The 12,628-nt window shown below is 44.9% G+C and overlaps 1 protein-coding gene across 3 annotated transcripts in view; it reads left to right on the top strand.

Moving 5' to 3' along the window:
* The window catches only part of KDM4B (lysine demethylase 4B), a 301,643-nt gene that overhangs the window by 251,088 nt on the left and 37,927 nt on the right, over window positions 1–12,628 (top strand). For all 3 annotated transcript variants that reach the window (XM_066634889.1, XM_066634891.1, XM_066634890.1), the window contains exons 12-13: window positions 4,875–4,995; window positions 7,927–8,105. In XM_066634889.1, coding sequence (XP_066490986.1) covers window positions 4,875–4,995; window positions 7,927–8,105 — 300 coding nt within the window. The remainder of the gene's footprint in view (window positions 1–4,874; window positions 4,996–7,926; window positions 8,106–12,628) is intronic.

The raw sequence follows: 12,628 nt of genomic DNA on the forward strand, positions 1-12,628 counted from the left end.
CCCTTGAAATAGAACTTAAATACAGAATTTCCATAAACTCACTCTTTGGAGTTCTTTCAACAGTGTTGCATTTCCATTGTTAGGTAATCCTCCCTCTCTCTGACAAAGTATTTTCCGTGTAATTGGTACCATGTTTTTAACATCCAGTGGAAGTGTGTTTCTCAACCAGTGGTATGGGTACCACCAGAGGTACTGGAGGTGGTGTCTGGTGGTACTTGCGGGACCCCTGCCATCTAGCAGCATGATTAAAATGCAACACAAGAAACAGTGGTAGGAAGTTAGGCTTGGCAGGCAGAGTTCCAAAGCATGTTTTTCCATCCGCCTCTTACTGGTGTTTGTCATGTCACATCTGACCTTCCAACTCAGAAGAAACTGGTGATGATGTCATTGCCAGTTACTTCAGGTGGTAACTGGGTGGACCATGTGAAGTGGTACGGCGGAGGACAAATGTTAAAAAAACACTAGTGTAAATGTATCTCTGAGCAGGTAGGTGTGCACAATGTGCATTTATCACTTCACAATGAAAGCACCTAGAAGCTTGAATATGGTTCAGTGCCTTCAGTAAGGGAAGGAGAAATCCATTGCATGAAATTGGTCAAGAGTCAAAACAGGATGTAAAGTTTGCCTGGTAAATGAAAGTCCTATCTAAATAACAACCATAAGATTCATGAATCTCATCTCCTCAATAAGTAGGAGCTGTCACAGGGCTCCATATGTCATTTAATCCAGCCTCCTGTATTGAAACAGGCAGTGCTATATGTAGATTGGAGGTAGCCAACGCTTGGGTTCAGAGCCTAGATGCTTATTTTAGTTCATAAGCAGACCTACTTGTGGGAAGTTCAGCTGTATAATAGAACTGGCACTATCTAGCTCAGGGGTGTCATAGTTTGTCCTCAGCCCAGGGGCTGCTTTCTGTTCATGGAACCTGGCTGAGGGTTGGTGGTCTGAGAGCCATCCCTGGGCCACTGCCCCCTCCAAACGCAACCAAAGCTGTGCTCCAGTCGTGGCTGGAGGGTGCTGTGAGAGAGGCTATGTGCTGCCTCCCCAGCCCTCAGAATGACGTTCTGAGGCCTCAGAAGGCCTTTAAAATGTCATTTCCAAGATTTTCGTAAGCCTTCCCTGAGCCTCAGAAGGCTTGTAAGGCAGTAAAACATCACATTATGTGCTACATGCAGCCTCCTGAGTCCTCAAAATGTTGTTCTGAGGCCTCAGAAGGCCTCAAAATGTCATTTCCGGTTTCTGGGAAACCATCCCCAGACCTCAGAAGGGCTTATAAAGCCTTAAAACTCCCAAGAAACCGAAAGTGACATCTTAAGGCCTTTCGAGGCCTCAGAATGTCATTCTGAGGGCTGGGGCGGTGGCACACGGCCTTCCTGGCTCACAGAACACCCTCTGAAGCAGTGCTCCGGTCACATTTGGAGGGGGTGGCGGTCAGCCCTGGAATACAGTGGGACACCCAAAGATGTTATGTAGGCCATATGTTCGACACCCCTGATCTAGCTTGCACTATGAACTTAAAAGCTCTGATGGATCTGACTGAAAAGTCTGTCAAGTACCACATTGTTTTCCTCACAGCCAAACAAAATCTTCTGGGAAACTCATAAGAACAGCCCCACTGGATCAGGCACGCCATAGGCCCATCTAGTCCAGCTTCCTGTATCACACAGCGGCCCACCAAATGCCTTAGGGAGCACACCAGATAACAAGAAATCTGCATTCTGGTGCCCTCCCTTGCATCTGGCATTCTGACATAGCCCATTTCTAAAATCAGTAGGTTGCACATACACATCATGGCTTGTAACCCATAATGGATTTTTCCTCCAGAAATGTGTCCAATCCCCTTTTAAAGGCATCTAGGCCAGATGCCATCACCACATCCTGTGGCATTGAGTTCCACAGACCAACCACATGCTGAGTAAAGAAATATTTTCTTTTGTCCTAACTCTCCCAACACTCAATTTGAGTGGATGTCCCCTGGTTCTGGTGTTATGTGGGAGTGTAAAGAGCATCTCTCTATCCACTTTATCCTTCCCATGCATAATTTTGTATGTCTCAATCATGTTCCCCCCCTCAGGCGCCTCTTTTCCAGGCTGAAGAGGCCCAAACGCTGTAGCCTTTCCTCATAAGGAAGGTGCCCCAGCCCAGTAATCCTCTTAGTTGCTCTCTTTTGCACCTTTTCCATTTCCACTATATCCTTTTTGAGATGTGGTGACCGGAACTGAACACAATACTCCAGATGTGGTCTTACGATTGATTTGTACAACGGCATTATAATATTAGTTGTTTTGTTCTCAGTACCTTTTCTAATTATCCCAAGCATCGAACTGGCCTTCTTCACTGCTGCTGCACATTGGGTCGACACTTTCATCAAGCTGTCCACCACCACCCCAAGATCTCTCTCCTGATTTGTCTCAGACAGCTCAGAACCCATTAGCCTATATGTAAAGTTTTGATTCTTTACATGCATTACTTTACACTTACATTTACTTTACATTACTTACACTTAAAATGTATCTGCCATTTTGCTGCCCAGTTTCCCAGTTTGGAGAGATCCTTCTGGAGCTCCTCACAATCGCTTCTGGTCTTCACCACTCGGAAAAGTTTGGTGCCATCTGCAGACTTAGCCACATCACTGTCTGAGGTGTCTCCAGGTCATTTATGAAGAGGTTGAAGAGCACCAGTCCCAGGACAGATCCTTGGGGCACACCGCTTTTCACCTCTCTCCATTGTGAAAATTGCACATTGACACCCACTCTCTGTTTCCTGGTCTTCAACCAGTTCTCAGTCCATGAGAGAACCTGCCCTCTAATTCCCTGACTGTGGAGTTTTTTTAGTAGCCTTTGGTGAGGGACCGTGTCGAACGCCTTCTGAAATTCCAGATGTATAATATCCACAGTTTCCCCCGCATCCAATTGCCTGTTGACCTTTTCAATTCTAAAAGGTTTGTGAGGCAAGACTTACCCTTACAGAAGCCATGCTGATTCTCGCTCAGCAAGGTTTGGTCATCTGTGTGTTTTGAGATTCTATCTTTGATGAGGCATTCCACCGTCTTACCTGGTATAGATGTTAGGCTGACCGGCCTATAGTTTCCCAGAAGGTGGGACTCAGAACTCAGAAGGTGGGACATGTAGACAGTTATCTCTCTCCTACTGTGGCTTCCCAGCAACTGGGATTCAGAGGTAGATTAGCCCTGAATGTAAAAATTTCATGATTTCATATTCATAATTATTAATAGTCTCTGAAAATTTGTCCTGCACAAATTTATCTAATTTTCTTTTCTTGTAGCCATCACTACATTTTGTGGCAGTGAATTCTATAAGGTAGTTGTGCTCTCTTTGAAGAAGTCAGAGCTTTGCAGTTATGGAACACGTACTTGCCTCAACCAATCATTAATTCAGAGATTCTTTTAAAGGGTTAACACACTTTAACACAAGTTCTCTCTCACAATAAGAGAATTTGCCCCCCCCCCACTTCCTTGTGAACATGACCAAACAGGAACTGACCAAGTACTACCTTCTATTAAGTCAGACCGCTGGTCCATTTAGTCCAGTACTATGCACTGGAAGGGTCTTTCCTGACCCTGCTACTTTAGATACTTTCACAGAATTGCCAGTTTTTGCTACTTTGGCCTTCTGAATTCAATATATGTGCTCTTCCACAGAGCTGTGTTCCATCCTCAAGGTGGGAGAAAGAAGAAGTACCCTCAATTAAAAATTGGTAGAGTTACTAACAACCAGATAAACTTACTGTAGTGGGGTGAGAGTACTTGGCATGTGGGCCACCAATTGTTCAACACTGTCCTAGACGACCCCAGTTGTATACTTGTTCAGTATTACTGTGAAAATGTCTCCAAGGAGGATATTCCGCAATCCCTGTAGATCAGGGGTGTCAAGCATAAGGCCCGGGGGCCAGATGCAGCCCACTGAAGCTTTTCATCTGACCCTCAAGCTCTCAGCTGCTGAGCAGTGCTGAGGTGGCACTGCTGAAAGGGCGGCCTGCATGATAATTGGGCTCTCCCATATTTTGAAATATGATCAAGGTTTGTATATTTTTTCTTTTGTCATTTGCAGATAATGAATTCCTAAGTGAGAAAAAAGTGTTTATTCTGGCTATGGCCTGTTTAATAACATCACTTCCTACAAAATGACATCATCTCAGGCCCTCAGCAGGCATTATGAATGCTATTCAGCCCATTGTTTGAAACTGATTTGCCCCCCCCCCCCGCCCTAGATGTTTCATTGTTGCAGTGCTCTTATGGAATTAACAAGCTCTTTCTTTGCTGGTACTTGTCCTGTTCATGCATAATACGTGGTGAAACAATTGCTTTCCTTCTCAGAATTCCTTTTGTGCTGAGTACTTTTATGATCACACTATATAATTATGGAATTCAACCATCTCAGGATCCTTGGCTTTGATATTTTCTGTCTTTTTTTTTTTTTTTTTTTAAGTTTCTAGGTCTAGTGGGTGTAAAGAGAGGTTTGAAAATGTTTAGGCAATTCTTGGGGAAGATTTCACAAATCAGAAGAGGCTGGATAGATCTTCCAGTGTTCTCTTTAGCTCCTTGTACCTCTTTCATGATTTGCAGAATTTTGCAAAAGAAGTACTGTAACATGAAAAGTAAATAGCTTGTGTGATTTTGTTTCCAAAATTCACTTGCCCCAAGATAAAATTTGGTCTTTTGCAATGATAGAGCATTCACTGTTCTAATTATAGCCCTTTTGTTATAACTTGCAGGGTTGTGCCAGCCTGTTCCACTGCATCAGTGTATTGATGACTATCTTGTAGCATTTCACTGTAACATACTCTCACCCTGAGATACCCAAAGCATTTGGCATAATATGTGCATTTTGTTTTGTGTGTGTGCGTTTTCCTAGACAACTTCTACATTCTCTAAACTGAAGATGGAGATTAAGAAAAGCCGCCGGCATCCATTGGGAAAACCACCCATGCGTTCCCCACTGTCTGTTGTGAAACAAGAAGCATCAAGTGATGAGGGTAAGTGTATAGGGCTTGACTACATATGAGAAAAATGGCATACTTTAAGGCAGTGGTTCCTGAACTTTTGACTGGCAGCTCCTAGGCTATTGGCCATGGCTCCCCATTAGGGCAGAGGGTTTTTCATGAGGATTCTTCCGTTCCCCTGGCTGGTTTCCATGGCTCTTTGGGGAGCCACAGCTCACAGTTTGGGAACCAATGCTTTAAGGAATTTGAGGGTTCTTGCCTTTTGCAAGTTGTTGCTGTTTCTTCTGTTCTCTTACAAGGTGCGCAGGTTTTCTCTCTGTCTGAAGGAGAACGCCCAAGAAGGAACAACATCAGGGTTGTTCATTATTTTTCTGACAGGATCTCTGCATTCTTACTGTATCTTTTCCCCTGTTCCATTTTTTTTCTGAGTTCTACCAGTCTACACATTAAGGTTTTCCTGCAATGTGGAAGGATGGCAAAGTTCTGAAAGAGGTGATATTTTTTCTCAACTGCTAGCCTCCGCTGTAATCCGTTTGAGCCTTTGTGCTGTGCACCTGCAGAGGCTGAATTTCACAGACTTGTGGAAGGGAATCGCTCATCCCGCCTCACTTACAGCTCATTTTCATCTGTCCCAGGTGGCAGTATCAAAGAGGCCATTTTCCAAGTTTGGGACATGGTGTTCCTCCTTTTTGTAGATCTAGTTCAGTTCTTCGTACGATGTGTTTTGTTGAGCTTTGTAATTCCCCCTGTTCATATCCTGTCTCAGACGTAAATTGTCTGTGTGGCCTCAGCCTCTCTTTTTGCAACATGGGGCTAATAATAGTGACCTGCCTTACAGTAAAACAGAACTTCATGGTGTTATTCCTGAATGTCTTTTCCCTGGGAAATCTTCAACATCATGCAAATCCTAGGGACTTGACTTTAGGTAGTAATCCTAGCATTGTGGAGAAGCTTGTTTCTCCTCTTTTAGAAGTGGAATAGCCTGCTCAGTCTTATCCTCTTCCACTGTGGTGGCCTTTTTCACACTTGCTCTTTACCCACTGAGCATCATTCTCATCTGCGTGCAGTCTGTCTGCATAACTCCTTGTTGAGAATGAGGAATCCAACAAAATCCTGCAGCTTGCAAGATGTTGAAGCATAAGAAGTGTATTCATCTTAAAGCAGCCTCAGCACTTGAGGGAGTTTGCATTTTAGCACAGCCATGGAATGTAGGAATCAAAGGGCTTGTTGTAGCTCCTGCCATAATCATACAGGAGTCCTGTGTTCATAAAAACATACAGCACCTTGGGGTGCTGCATCCAAGATCCAGACCAACAATTTAGGAGCTTCTCAGAACAAATGCTCTTTTAATACAGAATCCTGTAATAAAACATTTGGCAAATCATTTGTAATTAGTATGTGTTGTCTTTTTCCAGTTGCTGGCCATGTGTAGCTCCCCACTCTCTCTGCTTTCTTGCTGAGTTTGTTCTCTGGGTTTTTCCTCTTCCCCTTGTTCTTTTGAAACACTCCCTTCCCAAGTCCTTCCCTGCTGTTTTCTTGGGCTGGGTCCTGCTTTTCTAGGCCCCACAACTTCTGTACTACTACTTTTCCTAGCCCTCTTCATCTGTTGTACCTCTTTTTAAAGTCAGAGCAGTTCAGTCAAGAGGAGACTGCAACCCTTGTGTCTGCCCTGACTCTTGCTATCTTTAAGGTAACAGTTTCCACACTATCTCTCCAACTCTCTGGGGAGCCGCAGGAACCAACCAGGGGCATCATGGAATTGCTTTGCACCTCCTGTCCTTCCCAACCAACTGGAAGCTCAAGCATGCGCACTCTATTTGAAAATGGGGGGAGGGAGATTTCTGCAGGAGCAGGGACAGCAGGGCAAGAACAGAGCCTTGTCATCCTCTTTACACCCAACTCCTTTTCGGTGTGAATCCAGGCTCCCTAAAGGCTTCACATGTTTCATGTGCACATAAGGGAGGATTGGTGGATGGAGCGCACAGTACTCCAGCAGAAAGACAGGAGGTGGTTGGAGTAAGTGGCACACTACAGTGGGCTCTCAGTTTCTCTCACATCCTTTCCAGGACCTCCCGCAGATACTTGTTTCTGCTGATAATCAAATCCATGGGGGCACCATCCCAGCAAACCCGAAGTGTCTCTCCAAAGCATTTGGGGGACCTTCTGAGGTGCAGGGAGGCAGTGTCTGACCATGCCACGCCACAGAGCACCTCTAGGATGTGACCAGAAGCACTTCCAGTTGTGGCTGGGAGGTCCTTGAGGTGCTCCAGACACAAGCTCAACTCTATGTAGTGCTATGTGCTGAACAATCCACACAGACAGTTTGTCAACCTCTTTTCCTTCTCCTAAACCATGTGCATGTCATAGTGACAGAGCTATTTAGCCACCACATCCACTTCTTAGGTAGACCGGGCAGGATGATTGCTGACAAGGCAGAGATGGTAACCTCTGATGCAGTGAACGGTTGTTTTTTCTTACTTAATCTCTTCACTTCCTATTACCCCTTTGCAAGGCTGGAATAACTCAACACTAGTCTCAGGGTAGAATATAACTTCTTGGGGCTTGCTGAAAAGATTTATCTGGAAAAGTGATGTGATTGTTTTTAAAGTCATCTTTTGCAAGTCCAGTCAGATCCTGAAAGATAGGTGATACATTTTTTAAAATAACTGAAGCGGATTTTTTTCTTGTTAGATTAATTGGTTGGCACAGCATTGCTAAAAAGCCTTCATGCAGTAATTCTTTTGGATTTTGGTCGTTGGTGGGCTTTTGGAAGACTTAGACAGTACTTAAAATACAGGGTATGGCCTGGAAAAATCCTGGCTTCTGAGAAGCACATGACCTGTCTGAGATTGTCCAGGCCATTCCTAGTCACTGCCCCAGACTGGCTGACTATCCCTGATCTATCTCAATCTCTCTCTCTCTCTCTCTCTCTCTCTCTCTCTCTCGGTTTATCTTGCTCTTCAGAAACTCTCCCCTTCTCTGGTGAGGAGGATGTTGGTGATCCCGAGCCCTTGAAGTCCTTGCTTTCCCTCCAATGGAAAAACAAAGTGCCCAACTTCCCAGTGGAGAGGAGATTCAATGCTGCTGCTGCACTGAATGAGCCCTACTGTGCCATCTGTACCCTCTTCTACCCCTATAATCAGGTAATTCTGCAGCTGCAAGAATGAGTAGACATGTACAGCAATGCCTGAGATTCTCCATCTCTAAATTCTTTTGTCCTTGGGAAAGATATATGATATTTTGGGGAGGATGGATGATTTCTCCATAATCATTAGTTAAAAAGCCTTGTTGTGAAATCATACCTACCACCAGCAGGCCTCAAAATTTAAATTTAAAAATGTAGATTGCTATTTCTGGATAAACACTTTGTTCATCTTTATAGCTTAGTTTGAAGAATTGTTAGAATGCAGGTGTCTTATATATAACATAGTTAACATAGTTATGTAACTAGTCCTTTGCTTACATCATCCTTCAGCATGTCCAAGAAACTGAACTATGCAGATAGGAACTGACTTGATTATTAGTGGTCTCCATTACATTCTGTGACTTACAGTTAAAAATAAATAAATAGGATCACCAGGAGCCAGGAAAAATATATGTGAATGCCACCCCCACCAACCCTCCCCTGAAAGCAGTGGCATCACTAGGGGGTGGAGACCCTCGGAGGGTGTGACACCACTACTGGCCAAAATTGTGAAAATCTTGGCATTTTTTAATCATACAGAATCAGAATAACCTTTATTGGCATACACCCCAAAAACAACAACCCAGCAAAAAGCATTGCTAGAAAGATAACAGTCTCTTACAACTATGTCAGGTGACTCGGTTAAATAAAACCTAAACAGTTATCCTTAATAACAGCAAAACATAAAATAAGTAAATTAAGCCTAAAACCTAAAATATCCATCATACATTGCCTAACTACATTTAGCTGGCTATTTCCAAGCCACCAAGTAACGTTAACGCATTATCCTGTGCCACAATTTTGTTTATCACCTCCAAAACAAACTTTGAGACCACCTCCATTTTGTCAGGTGAACAATCATTTAAGAGGTTTATTGTCGCCATGTCTGAGAGACCATCCCTGTTAGTCAGAAAAGGTATCAAATAGATAGATTACAGGGGACAGCAACGATCTTTCTGTCAAACGGATTGATTACAGGGACAGCAACAATCTTGTTAGGGCATCCTGAGATATCTCCCCACCATAACCCTTGAGGGAATTACGTTGAACCTTGCTACAGTTAAAGCACGCCTCTCTGTAGGGTCTGTCATCAAAGACAAGTAGGTTGCCATTTTCCCAAACTGATATGGGATGGAGTGATTTAAGGGAGAGCAGACTTCTGTGGCCCGTTCACAAAGACTTTGAAATTCAGTATCCAGCAATCTATCTACAATTTTCTGATAAGCCCTAGAGTATGAACACGTATAGGTTGAGTCTCATTATTTGCGAGGGTTCTGTTCCCAGAACTCATGTGGATGGCAAAAATCTCATTAAAGCAAATCCATTTAAAAAACAACATCCCTTTGCTAGCCAATTTAAAAACAGCCTTGCTTGCCTTTGTGATGTAAGACGGGTTCACCAGGCAGACAATCCATTAATCAGTTTTTCTCCAGCTGTTTAGAAAGGCTTCACTCCGAGCCAGAGCACAGCACTGGGAAAGAATGCAAAGTGATTATCTTTCTTTCACATGCTCAGGGGGAAGGGAGGGGTCACTTGTGTTGGAGTAAAGCTATTCTAAGTGTCTGGAGAGAGAATGATTGATGGATTGTAAATCAGCTGCCCTCTCTCGCATTAATGAGGCTATTGTCAATCGACTTTTTTCCTTCAATTTAAAGGGCCCTTCTCATTGCATTGAGATAAAACTGTGGGTGAAAAATCCATGGATACCTGTATTCAGGTAGTCCAGGGAGAATAGTAGATAGTGCTGGGGGAGTGCTGGGGGAGAGGTATCGGCTGTGGTGCATGTCGGCACCAACGACGTGGGCAAGTGTAGCTGGGAGGTCCTGGAGGCCAAATTTAGGCTTTTAGGCAGGAAGCTGAAAGCCAGGACCTCAAAGGTAGCGTTCTCTGAAGTGCTACCTGTTCCACGTGCAGGGCCAGCTAGGCAGGCAGAGATCAGGGGTCTCAATGCGTGGATGAGACGGTGGTGTAGGGAGGAGGGGTTTGGATTCATTAGGCACTGGGGAACGTTTTGGGACAAGCGGGGCCTGTACAAGAGGGACGGGCTCCACTTGAACCAGAATGGAACCAGACTGCTGGCGCATAACATTAAAAAGGTGGCAGAGCAGCTTTTAAACTGATCCCTGGGGGAAGGCCGACAGGAGCCGAGGGGCATCCGGTTTGGGACTCCTCATCCCTATGGGATGAGGTTGGGGAGGTTAGAGAACAACAAGACAAAGGCAGAGTAGGAGAAGAAATTGGGAAAGGTAGCGTGATGGGATGTGATAGACGGTTTGGCACAATGAGAGGATGCGGGGACAAAGGAGCGAATAAGCAGCGCATCCTGGGGCATTCCGTGAACAAATGCTTTTATGCGAATGCCCGAAGTCTACGAGCAAAGGTGGGAGAACTGGAATGTCTGGTGACAAGGGAAAATATTGACATAGTGGGCATAACGGAAACCTGGTGGAATGTGGAGAATCAGTGGGATATCGCAATCCCAGGCTATAAACTCTACAGGAGGGACAGGCAGGGGCGTGTTGGAGGTGGGGTGGCCGTTTATGTTAAGGAAGGGATAGAATCCAGCAAAGTAGAGATTGAAGGTGGGTCCGACTCCACCGTAGAATCTCTGTGGGTTAAATTACCAGGCTTGTGCAGCGATGTAATACTGGGGGCGTGCTATCGTCCTCCAGACCAGAAATCGGATGGGGACCTTGAAATGAGGAAACAGATCAGGGAGGTGACAAGGAGGGACAGGGTTGTAATCATGGGGGACTTCAATTATCCTCATATTGACTGGGTCAATTTGTGTTCTGGTCACGATAAGGAAACCGGATTTCTTGAAGTGCTAAATGACTGTGGCTTAGATCAGCTAGTCACGGAGCCCACCAGAGGACAGGTGGCTCTGGATTTAATATTGTGCGGTACACAGGACCTGGTTAGAGATGTAAACGTTACTGAGCCATTGGGGAACAGTGATCATGCTGCGATCCCTTTTGACGTGCACATTGGGGGAAGAATACCAGGCAAATCTCTAACAAAAACCCTTGACTTCCGACGGGCGAACTTCCCTCAAATGAGGAGGCTGGTTAGAAGGAGGTTGAAAGGGAGGGTAAAAAGAGTCCAATCTCTCCAGAGTGCATGGAGGCTGCTTAAAACAACAGTAATAGAGGCCCAGCAGAGGTGTATACCGCAAAGAAAGAAGGATTCCACTAAATCCAGGAGGGTGCCCGCATGGCTAACCAGCCAAGTTAGAGAGGCTGTGAAGGGCAAGGAAGCTTCCTTCCGTAAATGGAAGTCTTGCCCTAATGAGGAGAATAAAAAGGAACATAAACTGTGGCAAAAGAAATGTAAGAAGGTGATACTGGAGGCCAAGCGAGACTATGAGGAACGCATGGCCAGCAACATTAAGGGGAATAATAAAAGCTCCTTCAAATATGTTGGAAGCAGGAAACCCGCCAGAGAAGCAGTTGGCCCTCTGGATGGTGAGGGAGGGAAAGGGGAGATAAAAGGAGACTTAGAGATGGCAGAGAAATTAAATGAGTTCTTTGCATCTGTCTTCACGGCAGAAGACCTCAGGCAGATACCGCTGCCTGAACGGCCCCTCCTGACCGAGGAGTTAAGTCAGATAGAAGTTAAAAGAGAAGATGTTTCAGACCTCATTGATAAATTAAAGATCAATAAGTCACCGGGCCCTGATGGCATCCACCCAAGAGTTATTAAGGAATTGAAGAATGAAGTTGCAGACCTCTTGACTATGGTATGCAACTTGTCCCTCAAAACGGCCACGGTGCCAGAAGATTGGAGGATAGCAAATGTCACGCCTATTTTTAAAAAGGGAAAGAGGGGGGACCCGGGAAACTATAGGCCGGTCAGCCTAATATCCATACCGGGTAAGATGGTGGAATGCCTCATCAAAGATAGGATCTCAAAACACATAGACGAACAGGCCTTGCTGAGGGAGAGTCAGCATGGCTTCTGTAAGGGTAAGTCTTGCCTCACCAACCTTATAGAATTCTTTGAAAAGGTCAACAGGCATGTGGATTTGGGAGAACCCGTGGACATTATATATCTGGACTTTCAGAAGGCGTTTGACACGGTCCCTCACCAAAGGCTACTGAAAAAGCTCCACAGTCAGGGAATTAGAGGACAGGTCCTCTCCTGGATTGAGAACTGGTTGGAGGCCAGGAAGCAGAGAGTGGGTGTCAATGTGCAATTTTCACAATGGAGAGAGGTGAAAAGCGGTGTGCCCCAAGGATCTGTCCTGGGACTGGTGCTTTTCAACCTCTTCATAAATGACCTGGAGATAGGGGTGAGCACTGTGCGGTGGCAGTGAAGAAGGCCAATTCTATGCTTTGGGTCATTAGGAAGGGTATTGAGAACAAAACGGCTAGTATTATAATGCCGTTGTACAAATCGATGGTAAGGCCACACCTGGAGTATTGTGTCCAGTTCTGGTCGCCGCATCTCAAAAAAGACATAGTGGAAATGGAAAAGGTGCAA

The sequence above is a fragment of the Tiliqua scincoides genome, chromosome 8 (assembly GCF_035046505.1).
Source record: "Tiliqua scincoides isolate rTilSci1 chromosome 8, rTilSci1.hap2, whole genome shotgun sequence".
Taxonomy (NCBI): domain Eukaryota; kingdom Metazoa; phylum Chordata; class Lepidosauria; order Squamata; family Scincidae; genus Tiliqua; species Tiliqua scincoides.